The sequence below is a fragment of the Patiria miniata genome, unplaced genomic scaffold (assembly GCF_015706575.1).
Source record: "Patiria miniata isolate m_02_andy unplaced genomic scaffold, ASM1570657v1 HiC_scaffold_11, whole genome shotgun sequence".
NCBI lineage: Eukaryota > Metazoa > Echinodermata > Asteroidea > Valvatida > Asterinidae > Patiria > Patiria miniata.
This window is the reverse complement of record NW_024037049.1, coordinates 4,981,550-5,003,011: the sequence shown is the minus strand read 5'-3', so window position 1 is coordinate 5,003,011 and position 21,462 is coordinate 4,981,550. Positions and strand designations below refer to the sequence as shown.

The window sequence follows — 21,462 nt, the reverse complement described above, 5'->3', positions numbered from 1 at the left end:
TTATTTCATTTATATTCTATTTAATCTATTTATTTATATATTTGTTTATTTATTTATTTATTTACTTATTTACTTACTTATTTATTTATTTATTTATTTATTTATAACTGCTTAATTTTATAAATATTTTATGTAATGAATTTTATCCTAACTGTATTAATCACTGTTATCCAATTAGTTTGGAGAGCCCCTCGACAGAAACTTGTTTCTATTGGGTAATCCTGCAAGAGCTTTTTGGGTGTTGTTTTCTGTTATGTTTTCTGTTTTGTTTACTACTCAGAGTTATTTGTACATGTTTTGTCTATGATTCACTGTTTGTAATATCCCGGAGAATGAAATAAATAAATAAATAAATAAATGTAAATTGTGCACTATTTCAAGAAGGGTTACGATTTACAAAACTACTATGTCACGTGCGCGCTGCATGCACGCACTTGCCCCAAAATGCCTGTCACCTTTTAAACCAATCAAATTGAGCCTTTCATTGCCGCTAGGGATGGCGGCCATGTTGAATTCCACGACACGCTTGCGTCTGTGAAACTTTTCTTTTTCAAGTTTGTGCTGACGGAATGTCGACATTTATGTAACAACTTGACTGTTTTCTTGATCCATTACAAAAACTTTGACTGCACAAATAACCATGGATGTGGAGTAACCCAAGACAATGTACACATTTAGTGTTCGAGACCTGGAAAGCAGTGTTTATGCCGCTGTCACCGAGGTGTTGCGAGCTAAAGCACATTGGAGAGAGCGCGGACGTGAGAGAGGGGATCGTCCCCCATCAGCGGCACTCAGTGCCGATACACTGCGTGTAAACCTGGTGTTAGGGGAGCGGAATAAGTTACCTTATGGGAAATTGGGTATGTTGTTGAGACAGCTGCAGTGTTTCAATATTTCCTTCAAAGGGAAATCGGTTGTTTTTTTCCATTCCTGAACAGGGTTGGCTGATTTAAATCACGTTGATTTAAATCACTGACATGACTGATTTAAATCGCGATTGAAATCAAATGATTTTAATAAAAAATCACTGATTTAAATCACTTTTTTGTAAAACTCTTATTTTTGGCAAAATCAATTGATTGAGCTGAGGGTCATTTTAATCATTTAAATCAACTGATTCCACTTAATTACAAAGTGTAAGATGTTGTTAACACATTCAAACACCCCTAGCACTTCATCACCATCTACTCAATTTAGGTTTTGCATAATTACACAAAATTGTTGTTTTGATTAAGTCAAGATCTGAGTTTAAAAGGTTGTTTTCAAGGTTTTAAATTTTAAAGAGAGCACACTCACGTTTGCTTTAATCATTCCTTGCAGAGATGAAACTTTTCCGATTTTAATCGGAAAACCGACTTTTTGAATTTTCCAATGAAATTTCCGATTTTTTTACAGTGTGTCCCACAAAATTTGATTTTCTGATGATTTTTCACAAAATGTCATTTTATTTCAATCATAATTTCGAAAAGTGGATGGAAATGGCGTGTTAAAATCCGAATTAAGAATCATCGCGAACGTAGTTTTAATCTCTTTCACCAGTCGTTATTGGAGAGTTTCGACGGTAAACACAGGGCATAACACTGATCGGAGCCTTCTCCGGCTGGACAAAAGGTTAAACATTGACAGGCGACATGGAAAAATCACTGTGTCGCACGTGCGTGCGCATATGCAATGGTACCAGCGTACGGTACGTACCGCACCACCGTAGTGCCGTACCGTCCGCTAGCACATGGCCGGCCGGGACGGTACGCCTTGTGAAGGATCCTGTGGATAAAATCATTATGTTGTGCGATTTTCGGAGGTTTCAGATTCAGTTGTACAAAATGCAATGCTTTAAAAATCATGATGATTATCTCGAGGATAGCGAAGAGAACATTAGCGAAACATTTCACTGCCATTTGTTGGAAGAGAAAGACGATAATGCCTGATTTTTTTCCCATGTATGAATGCATTTGCAAGTGGTTGAATCATGGACATGATTGACGCACCATGAACGGTGCCCTTGTCTTTCGGACTTTTCCCTCGACTTTCTCAAGTAAGAAGTGAACTTCTTTATTGATGACTCCATTACTCTAACCGTAATTCAGGCATTTTATGCAATGAAAACACTGACCGTTTTTTTTTTCATCGTAAAAATTTGTTTGAATCAAAAATAAAGCAGGAGTTGGTGTCCGGAAATTGGGCATGAAGTATATTGTGCATGTATATGTGTGTAATGGCAGCGCGGCCCAGATTTCGGACACGTATTTTTGTTCGGCCTATTTTCCGATTTTTTTGCCACATGCCAGTTTCATCTCTGTCCTTGATCTGTTTACATTAATATTGTGAATCAACTGTGCTGGTGTAGGCTTACATGAACCATCAAAAGGTGTATTAAAAGTCGCAATTGATAGTCTTATTCCTAACGTTTCCCCCTACAAATTTAGATTGAGATTTATATAAAACCTTTTAAAGGTGCAAGGCCTGATTTCTGTTCTCCACCTTGGACCATCAATCAAACACTGTAACTAGTGTAAGTTACACAAGGCTGCAGTGCCTCCGGTTTTGAAATTAGAAACATTTTTATGAAATCAACATGCCCATGGAGAACTGTCGTATTTTTTTTTGTATACCATGTACAGGTGCCATAAATCAAGTTTTTATTCATATCCACACACAACGTATCTCAGCTGTATCAATCAAGCAATGCACCTTTAAAGTGTCTTCACTATTAAAGGGAAGATACAACATTTGCAAACATCAAAAAAACAAAAGATCAAATTATCACGAAGTATCTTTCTGGATTGTTACTGTTAGGGAATGACAGTCTAAAGCATCCTGTAAAGTTGTGGCACCTGGTGTGCTGACATTTTCAAGATAAACTGTATTTTTCCAATGCTGGTCGGCCGACCAGCGTTGGAGAAAACTGGATTTTTTCAAAAAGTGTTCCTAATTTTTCATATTCAGTTCGTCTGCATTTTCTTTGCAATTGATTACACACCTGTGAAGACTACAAGCCTGCTAGACTGATTCTCTGATCTAACAATTCCCCAAAGTCTGTAAATTGCTCCGTTTTATCTTAAGTGGGGTCAGGGAACCAGACTACAAGAACATGATTGGTTTTCTTGGTTTTTCCAGCATCTATGAACCCAAAACGTGAAACAAGTCAGTGTTACAATATTTGCTATAATATACTTATCCTCCAAATCCATTTATTTCTGAAAATTGCAGCAAAAGCAAATGTTGTACATTCCCTTTAATGTACCATTGAATCAATGATGTAGACTACATGTAGAAGAAATTAAGTGATTTTTTTAAATCACTGATTCAATACAATATTTTTCAAAAGCATTTATCAATTTATTGAGTTTTGTAGATGATGGGTATTATAGGAACATGTAAACTCCTTTGTGATGGGTGTGAGGGTGCATGGGGAGATTTTAATAGACACATGTTTAGACATATCCATATTTTGAAAGTTAAAAAAAAAAAAAAAAATCTGATTTAAATCAAAAAAATCTGATTTAAATCAAGTACATCCGATTTTTTGATTTTTTTTTTTAAATCTAAAAAATCGTCAACCCTGTTCCTGAACATTGGGAAAGAATGGGTCAAATAAAGTAAAGAGTATGGCTGGATTGCTAAGGAATTTCAGTACTAATACTATAGTCGTTATTTGAGCGAGAGGTGCTCAGTCAGTAGTTTTTGAGTTAGACCAAAAAGTATTGGAAGGGGGGACTTTCTTTTTGGTCAAGTGTACATGTTCTACATTCTTTCCTGATCCTCTCAAGGTCAGTTATTGCAGAAATGTTTAAAAGACATGAATCTGGGACTGAGTAACATTTCCAGTTTTGTTTGAAAATTATTTAAAAATGCACTCGACTCTCGATAGACGACTCACTTTTTAGTTGTACACAACCAAAGAAGTAGCGCCTGGATTACTACATTCTTTCCCAATTTATAAATTTTAGGGTATTTGTCAGGTCAGGAAACCAGACTAGCTGGCTTGCACCCGTTTACGGATGTGTAACACTAACATATTGGTAAATTGGGGACAGTATTTAAAAAAATGTCTTCCCGACATAAATGGTCAGGTACTCAGGTACTGGTTCCGATGCATAGCCCTAGTTGTAAGTTGAGTTCAAGGTACAAGGTTTGATTATTTGAGGGAAATAAGGGTGGGTAAATTGAAGGCATGCAACAAGGAAAAAAGTGCTACTCGAAAATGAGGACAGCAGTAGAAATAATATCTCTTCTTGATCTCTTTGACTTTTAACAGGGCACGAACCAGGTCTGCAGCAGCTCGTGAATTACTACCGAGGCTCTTCCAGTCTTTGCCGCAAGACCAAACTTGTATCAGTTCTGAATACTGCATCACAATTCCATAGTGATCGTGTGGACTGGCTACCGGTGTCCTTTGTGATTCGTCCAGCCAACAACAATAATGCATGCAAATCTGAGAATGGTAGCACTTCTCAGGAGTGGATACGTAAGTTACGACAGAACAATCAGCATGCGGATGACAGGGAAGAGTTTCGGCGACATTGGGAGATGAGCCAAGGGTCTGGAGATGGAAGTGTCTGGATTGCAAAGTCATCCTCCGGAGCTAAAGGTCAGTATGTTTATGAGCTCCTTGTGGGATTTCTGGAGCCCAGTGAGGGCATAATGCAGGGGTGTGAAACCTCAGCTTTAAAGCTGATTTTAGCTTTTTTGTGTGTTGGCTTTCACCCTTTTTCAGCTTTTTCCCTCACTTGCTGTGTACAAAAGCATAGGAGATTTCCAAAGTTCAGCTTTTTTACACCTTTTTCAACTGTTTTCAGCTATTTTTATCAGTGGTCACTCACACCCCTGCTATGCATGGCGGCAGTATATCACTCGTATCGAAGTCAAGCTCCACACATGACTGGTGTGTGTGAAATAATGTTGTGTATACCCGACCTGAATCCAAAACTGACCTGACCTGAAACTGACTTCGGGTCAGGTCGGGTCGGTTAAGCAATAGTATTGCAGAGTAACTGTGTCCGATACGACCAACGTCAACCAACCGCGCAAATGTGCATGTGGTTTGTGGTCTGTAACGCACAGTCTGTACCATGGAGGCCCACCAGTAGGTCATGTTATGAGTATTGCTGATGATTTTCACGCAATGGGGGTAAGTTCAGACACAAAAAGCAGGCACAAAAAACAGACACACTTGGCCAAGCCAGATATATTTTGGGGTCGGTTTTTGCTTGAATTTTTGTCGGGTCGAGTCCGTTCCGGTCGGGTTTGGGGAGCTCAAATCAGTTTCGGTTCAGATTCGGTTCATATCTATAATATTTTGGGTCACTTTGGCCTGGTCAACCCAACCTGATGCACAACATTAGTGTACAAGTGTGCTTAAACTGCCAAACTTGTGTGCGGGCTCATGACATCAGATAATTTTGAAAGATTGTAGTATCCTGCTGCCGCTATGGTGATTGTGTACAAAGTCATTTGGGAGTTGTAAAATTATCAAAATATCTTCTGAAAAAAATTGGAAATGTTTCTCAGTCCCAAATTTTTCAAAAGATTTTTAATGACTGGCTAACATTGAAGTTGTAAATGGTAAAAAAAAATTAGTGGTTTTGGGATATTGCATTCTTCAACAAAACTGTTAGGACGTCTACTTGTAGTTGTAGGGCACATTCATGAGAGTTATAAGCCTTTCAATGGCAAGAAATCAGTTCTCCCGACTGCATGTTGATCACTGTTCCAGTGCTGATTTAGGTTGTTGAATTAATAGCTGCCACATAATTGTCAAATCAACAGTTGAAGTTCTATGTTTATAATAGGTTATCCATAACCTTATGGGACCAAAGAAGATCCAGGCAGTTGCTGTTAGAACTGCAGGCTTTCAATGAATACTGCATAGTAAGGTAACTGCATAGTAAAAGTCGTTAGGCGATCCTCTGTGCTTACTAAAAAATGTCCCCTGTGGAGGCAGACAAATGCGTGTTTCTAAACGTTAACGATACCCTGGTAGTTATTTTGATCTTTTTGTCATGACAGGTGAAGGTATACTCATATCACAGGATCCTGATGAGCTGCTGGCGTTTGTAGATGGTCAGCCCCAGGCCCATGTTGTGCAGAAATACATCGAGAAGCCATTTCTGCTGACAGGCAATCGGAAATTTGATATTCGGTAAGTCACATAATGGTTAAAGTTGCTCAGAGAAAAAAAAACAACGCAATAACTGGAACAAAGTTATTGTAATATTGCAGCAGGACAGACTTTGTGCTTAAAAATAATGTGTTGTCAATTGTTTGTTGTATTGTTATTGTGTTAAAAAAAGTGATGCGAAATTAATGGGCAGTCCGTATGCTTTGGCTATTGAAAAAGGCTTCATCTTGCACATAGTATATGTGCGTCTTAAAAATTTCCTTGTAAACCATTGTAAGAATGAATGGAGGAAACATTTTCTTAAAGATCATGCATGTTTGTTTTTCCAAGCATGTCTTGGGTTGTGCGTTCCTAGGTCTACTTCCACTTGTTATTCATTGCGCACATTTGATACATTTCGTATACAAACTCTGTTGTAAAAATATAGTGAACATAAAGCCTCCGTTTCGACCATGCATTTATGTGCAAAATGAATGGGACCAGCACTCCACTTAATATCAAAATTTGGATGTGACATATTTTGGCTAGGTCGAGCTGAGTTTGGATTAACGGGAGTTAATTTTGTACTCTCAATTTACACGTATCAAGATCAATTTTAGTCTAGAGAGTATATTGATGGTCCAAAGAAGCTAAACAAAATGTGTGTGTAAAATGGTTTAAATTAAAACTACACTGTATATCGTGGTAAATGGATCGGGCCAGTGTAATTCATGATTTAAGTTGATTTTATCTTCACTTTAGTTTAAGGGCATCGTTTTATTTTCCCTTGTTTTCTCAAAGACACAGAAAAAGGCATTACAGATGAACTGCAAGAAAAAACTTTCAAATTCCTGTGTTTTTTTTCTTCAGGTGTTGGGTGTTGCTCGATCACGAGTACAACATTTTTATGATGAGAGAGGGTGTCTTACGGACGTCATCTGAACCCTACATTGCTGATGATCTCAAGAATATCACAAGTCATTTAACAAACCACTGCATACAGGTTGGTACAAGGCACTTCTTCAGCTTTGATGTTTTTTGGAGTGAACCCTTGTAGGATTAACCTTTGTACACAGTCATTGTATGACACTATTCGCTCTTTTCACACTCCGCCATTTGGCATGCAGACCTCAATCTGGCAACTTTACAGAATGAAAAATGCTGGTTCAGTGATCTGAACCCCGACATGGGAATCACTGAACCGGCTATATTTATTGTGTAGAGTTGCCAGATCGAGGCTCTGCATGCCCACGGCGGAAGTGTGAAAAGAGGGAATTAGGCAAAAAAAACACAACAAAATGCTTCTGCTTCTGATTACATGTACATGCCTTTTTAAAATAGGGTTGTTAAGCCGGATATTTTTTTTTTTTTTTACTTCCCAAAAGTTTTTGTGCTGATCGAATGTAGTATTCACACGTTGGTGTGATTTCGGCCTGAATTATTTTCATATTTCCAAGAAAGCTATCACAACTGGCCCTCTAAAATATAAAAACTTGCCTTAATTAATGTAAAAAAAAAACCTTTAAGGTTGACGATACTTTAAAAGGGATACTTTGAAGTATTATTACCTGTTTCAAGTCTTGAACTACTGAAATACAAAGATATTTTATGAATGCATCATTGCTCCAGGGCCCTTGGAAGATTTTTGTTGATTTTTTTCTCTGTAAGCCAGTAGTCTTAGGTAGACAAGTTAGCCAATGTTGTACACTTTTAAACAGATAACCTCTCAAAATGCAATTTTCCTTACAACTTCTTTTGTCAAGATAACAAAATCACAGATGTTATCTTCAAAAGTTCCAGGAAAGTTTCATTTACCTAAATCCTGCATGCATTTGGTTGATTTACCAGTACTTTCTTTTTCAGGAAGCACACTCTCAAAACTATGGCATGTACGAAGATGGAAATGAAATGTTTTTCACAGAATTTAACAGGTGAGCTACAAATTTCATTATTAACTCTCTTAATTGTTCAAACAAAAGTCTTCATATTTTTCAGATTCTGATCAGTGTTTAAAAGTTCAAGTCCGTTTGAAGTTTGGACAATTATGAGAAGTGTTCTGCAGTGCCAGACACTCCTGTGCAAAGCTTAAAATGAAGATACGATGTATTCGTTTTTGTCTTTCACTTATATTTCGCAAATTTGTGATCAAAATACTATAAAAGTTCTGATCGTAATTTAGGCTTGCAACTCGGTGATTTTTCAAAAATGATTTGTAGCAGTGTATCAGTTCAATGTATGACATCTTCTGAGCTGAAATTTATTTTTTTAATAAACGGCTTCAGATTTGTTGTATTGCTCCTTGAATTGGCAAAAACACATATGTTGCAATGGTGTCCATTGTCTTTGAAATTACTGAGATAATTTTGCTGAGAACGTCTACTTCCAAAATGTAAAGGGAAGATCTACATTTTAGCAATAATTAAAAAAACCCTGTTTTTTTTACCATTTATCTGGAGGTGTCTGTTTTTTGACAATATATCACATATTATGTTGGAAAAATTACACATAACTAAAGCTCGCTGGTTGTACTTCCTGGTTGTACAATCCTACTTTTGCAGATTTCTTCAAGATAACTATAATGGATGTATGGAAGACACCATATTGCCACAGATCCATCACATCATTAGGCAATGCTTAACAGCAATCAAAGAGGCAAGTACAAGTTAGACAAACAACGACATAGGATTTCAAAACCAGGGTTTAAAAATAAAAAAGACTCGACCACTTCATCATGAAAAGCAACCCTGAGGATTTTTGGAGGATTGAAAACATCCCAAGATAAAAAGAAGGAGCTTTATCAAATTAAATAAAACAGACAAATTGAAAAACAACATTTGTGTATTGGTGCAGAGAGTAGTATTGCGCACACAGTGTGTACTGTACATTGGATAGACATGGCTGGAAATGTCTGTTGTGTCAGAAGTAAACAACTGGCTTTTTCTCATCTTTTCTTGGGAACGGTAAGACTCTAGGTTAGTTTCCTTTAACAAGACTTTTGACATAGAATAAGTAAACAATCCAAAACATAACATTTTTGGGGATTTCATGCAATAGTTGCCCTTTAAATTCATCAAGGTTTTTCTATGATGCACACACCTCGAATTCAGGGAACAGCTGTGGATTTTGTGTTTGACTATAAAGTCATCTGTCTTTTCTTTCGTAGGAAGTGACCACAGAGGGATTGGGCTATCAGAGTTTCCAGTTGTTTGGATTTGACTTCATGCTAGACACAGACTTCAAAGTATGGCTGATAGAGGTCAATGGAGCACCGGCATGTGCAAAGTTAGTTACATTCAACATTTTTAATTGTTGTAATTATTTTTTTTTAAATAGTGCATACCTTTATAAGCACTGAGCACTTTTGGTAGGTGTCTGAGAGCAAAAAAAAAAAAAAATTACCTGGTGGAGACTCGAACAATCAAGCTCCTGCTGAAAAGCAGATTTCTACTCCACTCAGTCACAGAGCTTCCTGGGTGCAGACAGCCAGCTCCAATCCAGGCCCAAGTTTGCTAAGCAAACAATTATCTACTTGTAGAAGCTCTGTCTTTTTCATGGAGACCGTAAGCAGTAAGCACAGCAAAGTGTACGCTTACCTCAAAGAGGAAAAGATTTTACTGAGCATTAACTACATGTATTTTTGACAAGACACATGTTTATTGCAGGTGCATTGTAAGGCCACGTGAGATCTCAAAATTGATTGTGCTGTGGTCCTTCGTTAACAGTTTTGTGCCTACATGAAATGTCACCCCCTGGATTGTGCATCTGACTAGAGTTGATGCATGTTCTCCAAAGTGCATTCAAAACGTTGTTATTCCAATGCTAAAAATGTTAAGAGTCTTCAAATGATGTTCCATCATAAAATTTCTGCATCAAGGGCCTGAAAAGAACAAAATTATCCCCCTTCAATACTGCACGAAATATATGTGGATGCTTCATGGTTTAACATTTCATCTGAATTATGCCAATATGCACAGGTTTGAGAAAAAAACAAATGAGTGATGAATTAAATATTTTGAAGTACCGTTGATGAAGCATTGCTAAGATACATGTATTGCTACAAACTTCAAAAGTTGCAAAAGTCCTCTTAAACTTTTAAAGGCAATAGAGTTAATGCTGTTAATCATTTTCACACAATGTTGTTTCAGGCGACTTCAGTCTCAGCTTGTAGAAGGTATCGTTTGCCTTGTCATCGATCGTGTGTTTCCACCACCATCAGATCCAGCCTCCCCGAACCAGACCAGACAACCCAGCCAGCTGGCTTCATTTGAGAAACTCTGATGTACAGTATCTACTATTGAGTACCTGTGTCTTTCAGGAAGATGAGCTTGTCATGCCGGTCGGTAAGCAGTGTGAGTGGATTAGCAGCCAAGATTGTGTGAGTGCAATATTTTATGGAATTTCAGACCACAGGGTTGTGTTGAAATTTCGTTGACTTTTTAAGTCAAATGGAAGACCATGAAACCACAGAGATTAGAATGGAATATAAGTAGTGCATAGTACCTTTCCAAGTATACTCAACAACATGCAGTTGTTGACAACTGGATTTTGTAGCTTGGAAATGTTTTATTACTCTCAACTTTGGCAACTTGTAGTTTTCCACTGTTTGTTGAAAATCAAAGTGCTCTCAAATTTGGCAATTTGTCTGAATCATAAACAATGGTTCTGTGTGTTTTCATTTTCTTCTTCGACTTTTTTTTTTTCATTTTACGATTTTGTTGCCTAATCTTTTTCATCTTTGGAAAACCTAGATGTTCTTGGGTTTGTTTTTATAAGTTCTGTCCATGATCCTATGCTCTATACACCACTTTTTTTTTTTTAAATTTCGGACAAACTCCATGTTAGCACAGTATTCAAAAAGCATTCCGTGAAGTTCTGAACAGTAGATTGCATGTTGTGTTTTTTGACAAGCTTAACTTTGTTCTCAGGATGCAATTCCTTGCACCGATTGATTGTTGGCAACACAGATTGTCAATATCTCTTTACAACCCACCTGAAGATATTGTCCTAGTGTTATATTTTTCGCGATTGGACTTTTGTCTGCAATTTTATTGAGAATATCTTAGGGAGTCCTTGGGATTGTGGCAATATTTGAAGGCTCTTTAGGCAAAGTTGGACAGAAAAGGAAATGTGGCAGCTTTAGCCGAAAGGCCAGCTGTTCGAAAGGATCGTTGGACAATGTCCAACATGTCAGGCGAAGATCCTGGGGAGCTGGCTGAATTATGTTGGAACTCGGAACAGAATATGCGGACGATGTGGCAGGACTAGTGAATTGTAGAACCGACAGGTTGATCAGTCGTGGGAACCATGGTTGTCGGGGCCAGAACGCAAAAATATCCTTGAATGTCTCATGGACAATCGACAGGTCTGCGTCTTTTGGAACATCCAACATCTTTGTTCCCCTGCCACGGCTAAGCACCACTTGCATTGCTGAACCGTGGTGTTTCTCCCGATGCTTCCAACCGGCATACACTCGCAGGGTTCCTTTCTCAATCTTTGTCGGCTCTGATTTTGCATGACAGCTTATCATCTGTCGGAGCTTCCTGACAGCTGGTAAAGTGGATTCCTCTTCTGTGCGTATCAAAATAAATCTAGTGGTACGGCATAGATCCGGCCCTCTTGTGATAAAAGGATAATCACCTGGGTAATATGGACGGATGAGCGAAGGAAATAAATCACACACTGCTGGACATACTGGCTAATGACGTTTCTTAATTCGCACTTGCTTTAATTAACTCTTAGCCAATGAACAAAGAATCACAAGTACCGTAGAAATCCTTGACGAAGCCAGGCCTCAGTGAGAAAGGCCCCAGCCTTAGGGAAATGTCCGCATAACACAAGATGACAATTGCACTCTGTTATCTTTCCCGAGATATCCCCAGCACCGTCCAACGGCTTGCTGATATACCACATGGCCAAACTTCCTACAAGAACATGCATAAGCAGATTAGAAAAAGGGAGAAAATCTTACATTTGACCATGAGTGAAACTGTACAGCTTGGAAGTCAGTGTTGGGTTTTAAACACATGCAAGCATAAAGATTAGTGATGTTTACTTTGAGCTCAATATATAAACTGAAAAATGGAAATATCCCACAGGCTTATACAATTCACAACATTTCCCAAATTGTTTCGGCAACCATTGGCACTTGAGTCCTAATCAAAACATGGAATGCATTGACTAATTTCTTTTCAGAAAAGACAATTGAAATGTAGTCTCTAATGAGGTGAAGGATGCTGAAATTTGTTGGCTCGTTCTTTATTAGACTAAGAAAAATAAAGAAATTCCAACCCTTGCATCATCTCCTTGCAATGCCCTAGCTCCATACTGCTGCCTGTACTGGAGGTATGCTGTCTGCAGTGTGGTTGGATTGAGGCAAACTGCCTCAAACCAAGGGTGATTGATGATTGATATCAACAAAACCAACAGTGGTAACAATACCTTCGTTGATAGGTGAAGAAGGCCTGGTAACTGTAGGCGGCACTTTTAACATTTGCTAGAGCTTGTAGTACCTTCTTGATGCACGGTCAAAATAGTAGTACTATAGCAGTGCAGCGGACAGCATCAAATTGCCTGCTGGGCACTTTCTGACCATTGGCTGGCTCCACCACTTCCTTGTATGTCCGCATACTCGGACTCAACATTATCTGGTGAACCTCCACAAGGGTCCCACCCCACGACCGACAGACTTTCTTTTTGGATGGGTCAGCACACTTTTGGCAAGTCTGGAATAGAGCTAGGAGATTGCCTTCAAACACCAGATACTTCTTATCATCATCACTTGGGGCACTCTCACTGTCTGAACGGCAAGGCAAAGTTTATGAAGCAACACATTATTCTCACTTTCGTAACATTTGGAATAATTATCATCCGAAAATGATACTGATTATACCCATCCCTCTATCAATACATGTCACCATAGCCGTACATGTGGCCATAGCCTGTACTCCACATGCGCCCATGATTGTATACTTCTATTTTTTCTCAAATGTACCCATCTTGCGCCCACCTGTACTCGACATGTGCCCATGATTTTATACTCGTTTGTTTCTTTCAAAAATGTAATGTACCCAACTTGCGCCCGCCTGTACTCCACATCGGGGTCCATGATTGTATACTTCTATTTTTTTCTCAAATGTACCCAACTTGACTGCATTAGGTTGGGGTTTGTCACTTCTTTCGCCTCTGGGTTGAGTGGTTGTGGGCGGGATTGTGGACCCGGAACTTCCGGTAACAACATTATTTCGACCAAAGCTGCATTTTGTCACCGATGAAGTGAATTGATTTGGTAGATTCAAAAATCTTCCGAACTTCTTCAGCGGCAGAACATGTATTCACCCTCCTAGACAAATTGTCAGTCGTAAGAGGATGAAAATGGCTTGGTAACAACACTATTTCGACCAAAGCTGCCTTTCTTGTCGCCAATACTATAAAGTGAATTGATTTGGTAGATTCAAATATCTTTCGAACTTCTTCGGTGGCAGAACATGTATTTACCCACCCAGATAAATTATCAGCCGTAAGAGGATGGAAATGGCTTGGTAACAACACTATTTCGACCAAAGCTGCCTTTCTTGTCGCCGATACTGTAAAGCGAATTGATTTGGTAGATTCAAAAATCTTCCGAACTTCTTCGGCGGCAGAACATGTATTTACCCACCCAGACAAATTATCAGCCGTAAGAGTATGAAAATGGCTTGGTAACAACACTATTTCGACCAAAGCTGCCTTTCTTGTCGCCGATACTTGCCCAAGGGCAAAATTCGTCCGTATCAGACGACATTATTCATACAACTAGCTGCAGCAGCATTTTGCGCGGTAGTACATACAAATGTGCATGTAGTACATACACACAGTGCATTCAATTTTATTATTCATGAAGCACACGTCATGCGTTATATTAATCATGACCGTACTCGGCAGGCGCCCAGGTAGCGTCTCCCGCAAAAGAATGACCTTTAATGTGGGCTCCCTCGAGCCCTATAAAGCCTAGAGCTTTCTGCAATAGCACATTACGCTAGGGATAACCCTATCATTACCTCGCTGCTGCCTTTTATAATTTTCTTTAATTTCATAATAAATTTCTTGTGGATCAACAGCCGTTGTTACTGTGTTGGGTTGATCTGCCTCCCTCTCGTCTTCGTCATTGATATACATTTTTAAAATAGGTAATGGAGGCGGATTGACTAAATCAGGCTTATGTGATAAAACCTGTCTAAGTCCATCAAGCCGTTCAGTATCCAAAAGTGCCTCTGCATTCTCCAATTGCTGAGTCAGCTCTCCTAAGTGACGGGCGTAGATAAAAATGTATCAGAACACCAGCATCTCATTGACTGAATATCAGTATTAGCCACCCCCATATGCGACGCAGAAGATGCAGCCCAGTGCGAAAAAGAATGACCTTTAATGTGGGCTCCCTCGAGCCCTATAAAGCCTAGAGCTTTCTGCAATAGCACATTACGCTAGGGATAACTCTGTCATTACCTCGCTGCTGCCTTTTATAATTTTCTTGAATTTCGTAATAAATTTCTTGTGGTTCAACAGCCGTTTTTACTGTGTTGGGTTGATCCGCCTCGCTCTTGTCTTCGTCATTGATATACATTTTTAAAATAGGTAATGGAGGCGGATTGACTAAATTGGGCTTATGTGATAAAACCTGTCTAAGTCCATCAAGCCGTTCAGTATCCAAAAGTGCCTCTGCATTCTCCAATTGCTGAGTCAGCTCTCCTAATTTGACCACGATCCATTCACCCACAGTGTTGACCAAGCTGTTTGCCAAGCTGACAGGGATTGGATGACAAAAGGTTGACAAGCAGTTGGTACAGTGCAATGTGACAATACTTGCATGTGCACTTTCTTCAAGTGTATGCTGAGTTTTTGTTTGTTTTCTTTAGGTTTGGGAGGGGGGGTTGTCAAGGAGCCTATTGAAAATTCTGTGGTCAAGAAAATTTCAAAGCAAGTTGGTCCAAGAGTGGATGGGGGTGTTCAAAGGAAATTCTTTTTTAATACAAAGACACAATGACTTCAGCCCCCCCCCCCAACAAAAAAAACCTGACATATGTATCTGGATCCACCCTTGAGTGGGTCTATGTAAAAAATTTGCAATAAGTTTCCTCTCTTTGCCATACAAGTTCTTAATATTACACAAAAGCAACGAGAATTCATAAACCTCTCTGAACTTATTACCCAAATGGTATATTAAAGCTGGCAATTTCACATTTTTTACATTTCGTATTTAATCTTTTTCTCAAAGCACAGCTGATTAAGAAGAAAAAGATATGTTGAGAGCAAACATTTAAGAAATGTTTATAAAATATGGAGTACAAATTTTTGTATCACTTATATGAAATTGGTCACCAAATGTAACCATTAACATCATTCTGATAAATTTTCAAACTTTATTATTTCTTTTCTTCCGCTTTTTCCGTACACGGCCCATTCTCCTCCTCCTTCCCAGCTTTCTTCGCCTGGATGTACGGGGAGGGTGGCTTTGGTGGCCTGATGACTTCAGTTGAAAGTGAAAGTTTCATCGTCCATCCAGACATAGTTGGGATGCAGAGGCCGGGGTTGTGGGCATGTCCGATTGGTTGGGTGGAGGAGATTTCTTTGCAAAACCGGCAATTTGTACGAAACCCTCGTCTCCATTCATGTCAAAGACACGAATCTTGATCCATGCAATCTACTTCACAAGGTACATAACAATGTCTCCCCGATTGATCATGGGAAATGCATCAACATCTTGCGACCATTCTTTCGCCGCGATGGTGTAAGGATCTAGTCCATCAATTTCGCTGATCTTGTTCACATATCGCTGTCTTACATCTGGATACTTTTCGTCATCAATGTGAAGAAAATAACTGGACTTTGTCCTTGGGAAGTCGCCCATTGTTCTGCAGTCCGGCCACGGACCGTGGTCCGTGGTCCAACAACAACAATAAATGAACCTTGAACCTTGAACCTTGAACGGCGATGAAACGTACAACGTGCGGTACGGTACACTACACGTACGTACGTACGACCATACGACTAGCTAGCTAGACTAGCTTGCACGCCCTACAACATGGCGGTGTGTACGTCGCCGCGCTGTTGCTATGCCAACATGGGGGGATTCGATACGATCTATAATATACATGTAGATGTGTTACTGTAGCAACTTTCCAAACAGATTTATACAAGAAACTGTGCAGACAATTTTTATACTTGAAAAAATAACCATTTGTATACGTGCCCAAAAAGGCTTTTACGCAACTGCAGAAAAGCCAATAATAAAACTCTACAGGCCCACTGGTTGTAGGGACGCTCAATACTCTGACCTCCAATTGGTGAAGCTCAGGGTATCATGATTAGTCCAAAAGTGTGGGGCCCCGCTTGCAATTGCAGGATCACGGTCTTTAATGCAGTCCAGGTAGCTGGCCATCTGTGCTCTGATAGTGACTGGTGCTTTATCCCCACTGACGTTCCTTTTCTTTGCAAACTTTTTGTAACAGGCCAACATACGAGGTTTTTTGTGGTTATTTGGAAAGGGCGTAATCATACATGTACATGTAGCCACTACATGTTAGTTATTGGAATGCAGTTTGGCCGCCACCATGCATTTTAGTTTTCGTCAGACATGTGTTTTTTAAGAAGAAAAAGTGGCTTTGTGCATTTGCCACATTTTCTGGCACAATGTTGATGTTAATATTGTAATCACATCGTACGCCAATTTGTATGGAAGTGTAGATAGGACATGGTTAAAAATAAAACTAATTCGTACGTACGAATTACTTAACCGTACGTACGAAATACTAATTCGTACGTACGAATTACTAAACCGTACGTACGAATTACTAAACCGTACGTACGAAATACTAATTCGCACGACGTACAGTGTTTGGTAATTCGTACGTACGAATTAGATTTATTTTTAACCATGTCCTATCTACACTTCCATAAATTTGGGATTGTGCACAGAAAACAAACACAAAATGCTAATGCGAGACAAACCAAAGAACCTCTTCATCTGTCAGGCCAAGGTAAACAATGCAACTTCTTGTATTGAAAAAGGGGTTGGCCCTCTTGTTTCCTGGACAACTCCGGGCTGCCATATTTATCCCTTCATTAGGTTCCTTATATGAAGTACATGTAGACTGTTGTGCTTCTTGTTGTGAATGGGATGTCAGCATTTTTTTTCTTCGAAGATTGTGTTAATTTTTGGCTGCAGGCACGAAAGATTGCTGTGCCTTGCTATGATCTCTGTTTTATTGTAGAGGTTGATTGGCTTTTCATCGTACTTGGACAAGTAATATCTCAAAATGCCACTTGACTTTCCTTTCTCGTACGCTTCTACCGTTTGAGTTGGTTTCATTTTATCAAACTGAAATTGCAAACCTCTACATCTTCTAGCATCATTCCTCTGTTGGACTCCCCCTTGGGGAAAGACAGCCTTGTTGCTTCTTCAGAGATACCACTGACTGTAGCATCTTTTGAATTGGTGACTCTTCTTGTCCCTCCAAGAAGAGTTGTTGGTGTACCTGCTGTCCTTCATGTATCCATCCTATTCCAATGGCCAGATGTTGATTTTTCGCATATTGTTTCATTGTTCTTCTTCTTGTTGCAGTATTCCCTCAGGTGAATATTCCTCCAGTGGTGTCCTAGCCCAGGTTGGACGAGTAAGCTTAGACATTGTTTGTTCGTGTCTAATAGCGAGCGAATATCCCCATTTGGGTTTTTTGGTATTAATAAATCTACGCTAGGACCTTGTTCTTCTAACTCACCAAGAAATGTTAGCATTCCTTGGTGATATTTTTTATGGGTGCACAATTCAGGACACAAGGAATATGTAAGCGAAATGTCGGCTTCCTCCATCAGGTAATAATATGCAAAAAATGTGGGTTTTTTTCTTTTCGCTATGGCAGGAGAGATTCGTACCCTGGACTTCGTTGGGTGTACACAACGGAGTCCAACCTGGGCTAGTGGTCTCCTATCCTTCATCCAAAATGTGATAGTACCAGAGAACATAACGAAGGCAAAATCTCCCATGGAATAAAAACTCTCCAGTGCCAGCCTTCGCCAAGCAAATAGATAAAGTCAGCTTTTGACTGAAGGGTTATAATAGGGAACTTGGACTTGATGATATCGTTTGTGATGTTAAGAACATCAGTTGTCAGAACAACGCTGCATACCTCATGCCGTTTCTTGAGTTTCCAGCAGTACTACTGCAGCCTTGAGTCGGTTGGCAGCTTCTGGATAGCTTCGCTCTGCTTCCTGCCAGGAGTAGCACCCCATGTGGTTGCAGAAGACTTGCTGAACCTATATAAATGACACACTACATTAAGTATAAATCTACAGCAGGGTTCCTGTTTGACTATCACTCTGAAAATTTTACACAATGTTAAATGTTACCCTGGAATAGATTTCCTGATTTTTTTATCATTTTGGGGCCCTTCATCATTAATTTTTACTCATTTGCATAATTGTCTTAAAATCAATCTTTTTAGTCAAAATATAAAGACTTAGAGAATACACATGGGGCAGTTGGAAAGAGAAAAAAAAGTTATCTTGCAAGTCTCAGTTGTATTTTCTATAGTGTAAGTACCGTTATGCTCAGGCAAACTACCCAAGAAAAAGAAATATAATTTTTGGGTTAAAATACAAGGTTTTTGGTAAAAAAACATTAATTCCATGTTTTGCAGAGGTTTTATCATCAAATCATTCACCATTAGATATCACTATTACAATGTCATTATAGTCAAGTAAAAGACAAAACCACTGTCTGACTTTTGGGTGGAAAATGGAGTTTTTGGTATAAAATTCACTGTTTTTGCTGATAAAACTCCTGGGGGATTTTGGGGATCTTCTTTTATATTGTGCGACTTTGCTGTTAAATCTCTTTTTTGAAGATGTGGGTGGTTCTGAAAAGAACCGGTTGTTTTTGTCAGACAGTCAACACTGTCTGTCTTCATGATGGACTGCTGTTGCTGTGTAGGAGGGGAGACTGGGTGGAGAGGAGACTGGAAGATGATGACTATGGCTTCGGAACTGTTGGTAAGGGACAGACAACATCCTTGGTGGCGTCGCTGCAGAAGTCACGGATCTTGTCATAGAGGTACCACTGGCGGCTTGCATCAAGCCCAGGAGGAGTCTGGGGCTCAGGAAGGTCAGCAGTAGGGCGTCTGGCATGGGTCTTTAGGAGCTGGAAGCTTGTCTCTTTATCCTCTAGGTACTTTCTTGCAAACACGACGCCAGGTTCATCAGATGTAAAACTTTAAATAAAACATAAATACAAAGGGGAACAGAAAGGTTAGAAATAATGCAGTTAATTATTTTAGGTTTTTGTACTGCGGAAACAGTCGAATAAAGAAAACCACAAAATAAATAAGATTACCGAAAATGCTGAAAACTCTTGATCCCTTGAAGTGGCTTGAAGAATGGGGACAAGAATGTCTGCCAATCAAACTGTGGAACGAAGATGTTACCAGCTTCATCACCTACAAGCTGGGGGATGTTGATTCCTGTTTGTGTACTTCCAGTGACTACACTAACAACATCATCAAGGCAGGAGACAGCTGTTCGGCGGTAGCGCTGCTTGAAGAGGCCGAAGCACCAATCAGGGGCAAAGTTTGTGTGTCCAACCACCATGAAATGCATCTCAATAGATCGATGGAGACCACTCATGCAACGCCAAAGCATGTACCAAAGGACATACCGATTCTTGTTTTGGCCGCTGCAGTTGTCACAGTGAAGATGGGCTTTAGTCTCCCCTAAGCCATAGGTCCTGAAGAAATTGTCTAAGTAGCTGATCATGGCGTTGCTTCCTTTGGAGATGAGTACGGATTCGTCAACTAAATAGTTCACCTGTTTGGTAACGCCCTCACAATGGACACCAAAAATGCCCAACTTTCTTGGTGTCAAAAAATACACTGGGCCAGGCTGGATAGGGTCTGATGGAAAGTGTACTTGTTGGGCATAGTCAAATGAATAGTGCATGTCTATGGCGTTGGTGCAAGGAGTGTTGGGCCCAAGTTGAGTAACCTCAATCTGCTCTGCAGCCACCCTTGCATCCTGAACAAGGTCCCTGTAGAAGATTCTCTCATGACCAACATTCTCCAGATGAGCTTGCTGTATTCTGCAGCGCTCCTGCATCTCTGCATCTGGAAGATTTGCTGACCTGAATAGGAGGTTGTTGTTTTGTTGGCAATGCTAGCATACATCAGTCATAGGTTTGCAGCAAACGATGAAAGGACACATCCTATTCCACAGCTTTCTGAATGTTGAAAGTGCAACCACTCTGTCACCTGTGAAAACATAGCATTTAGATAAAGTGTGTACATTTAACACTGTGTATTACATGTACATGTACATTCTTGCGTTTTATTATTACATACATGAGATGGCAGGTAACAAAACCACACCGCTTTAAGTGTATCCCTTGGACAATGTCAGTTGGGTACATAATCAATGTTCTTATTCAAAATTACCGCCGTTTCCGAAAAGAATGTTACAAGCTTTGGTTTTTATCAGCCCATCGTTGCGCCGTGCATTGGTACGAATAATTCAAGACATGTGATCAACGATCCACCAATCAGATGACGGGGATTTATTCAGGTGTTGTATAAAAAAAGATGTTTGCTGTGGCCTTGAGAGCACTTCTGAAATATACCAAGCAGGAAGGTTTTTTTAGCAAGAATGTTTGGCACTCATTATGAAGAATGTCCTTGTAAAAAAAAAGGACTCAATTAAACCATACAATGGATTCATACAAATGATGTTGGACTAAGAATGGATGAAATCCACAATGGGTCTGACTGTGTTTACCCACGTGTAAATAAAACACAACTTTTTTGACCAATGTAATGTCAAATGTTGTGAGTGCACTTCAATTACAGGATTTTGTATTTGGTACAACGAGAACTGTAAATAACTGGATATGACTTGGGGAGCAGGGAAGTTCATCCAATCTTTAAAAAGTCTTAGTGTAATTCTGCTATAAAAGAAAAGAAAACACCAACCCATGTAATATGCGCCGATGTCCCTGAGTGGTGGATGGTGATGTCATTTGGCAGTTGGCAGGACTGACAGTGGGAGCTGGCCTCAACTGCCAAGTCCTTCAGTCTCGTCTCGGTTATAATATATAGGGATGTCTCCTCTGCCCCCTTCGGAGTGTTCAGAACTTTATGGAGGCCACTCCTTGTAAATGATGGCTCGTCATCATCAGTGCCCCCGGATAGGAGGAGCCCTCACACGACCATGAATCTCTTCACCTGTGGAGACATATTCCAGGCCGACTGGATTAACTCTAAAACAAAGTAAAAAAATAATATGACATGGTCATGAATGAAAAGTAAGAAATACTGCTAGTAGTAGTGCTCTTCAAATGTAAACTC

At 39.6% G+C, this 21,462-nt stretch overlaps 1 protein-coding gene across 1 annotated transcript; it reads left to right on the top strand.

The window, feature by feature from the left end:
* The first annotated feature begins 499 nt into the window (after nt 1-499).
* Nucleotides 500-10,600, top strand: LOC119742721 (tubulin--tyrosine ligase-like). The gene is made up of 8 exons (XM_038218887.1): nt 500-860; nt 4,259-4,591; nt 6,010-6,142; nt 6,971-7,103; nt 7,964-8,031; nt 8,659-8,752; nt 9,264-9,382; nt 10,246-10,600. The coding sequence occupies exons 1-8, from the start codon at nt 665-667 to the stop codon at nt 10,376-10,378; spliced, it is 1,209 nt and encodes a 402-aa protein (XP_038074815.1). The 5' UTR covers nt 500-664; the 3' UTR covers nt 10,379-10,600.
* Nucleotides 10,601-21,462: the final 10,862 nt, after the last annotated feature.

Excerpts from the sequence above, each read along its gene's own strand:
- LOC119742721 (XM_038218887.1), top strand. The coding sequence starts at position 665 with ATGTACACATTTAGTGTTCGAGACCTGGAAAGCAGTGTTTATGCCGCT. Across the intron at positions 4,592-6,009 it reads GTCATCCTCCGGAGCTAAAG|GTGAAGGTATACTCATATCA; the intron begins GTCAGTATGTTT and ends TTGTCATGACAG. Across the intron at positions 8,032-8,658 it reads TTTTTCACAGAATTTAACAG|ATTTCTTCAAGATAACTATA; the intron begins GTGAGCTACAAA and ends CTACTTTTGCAG.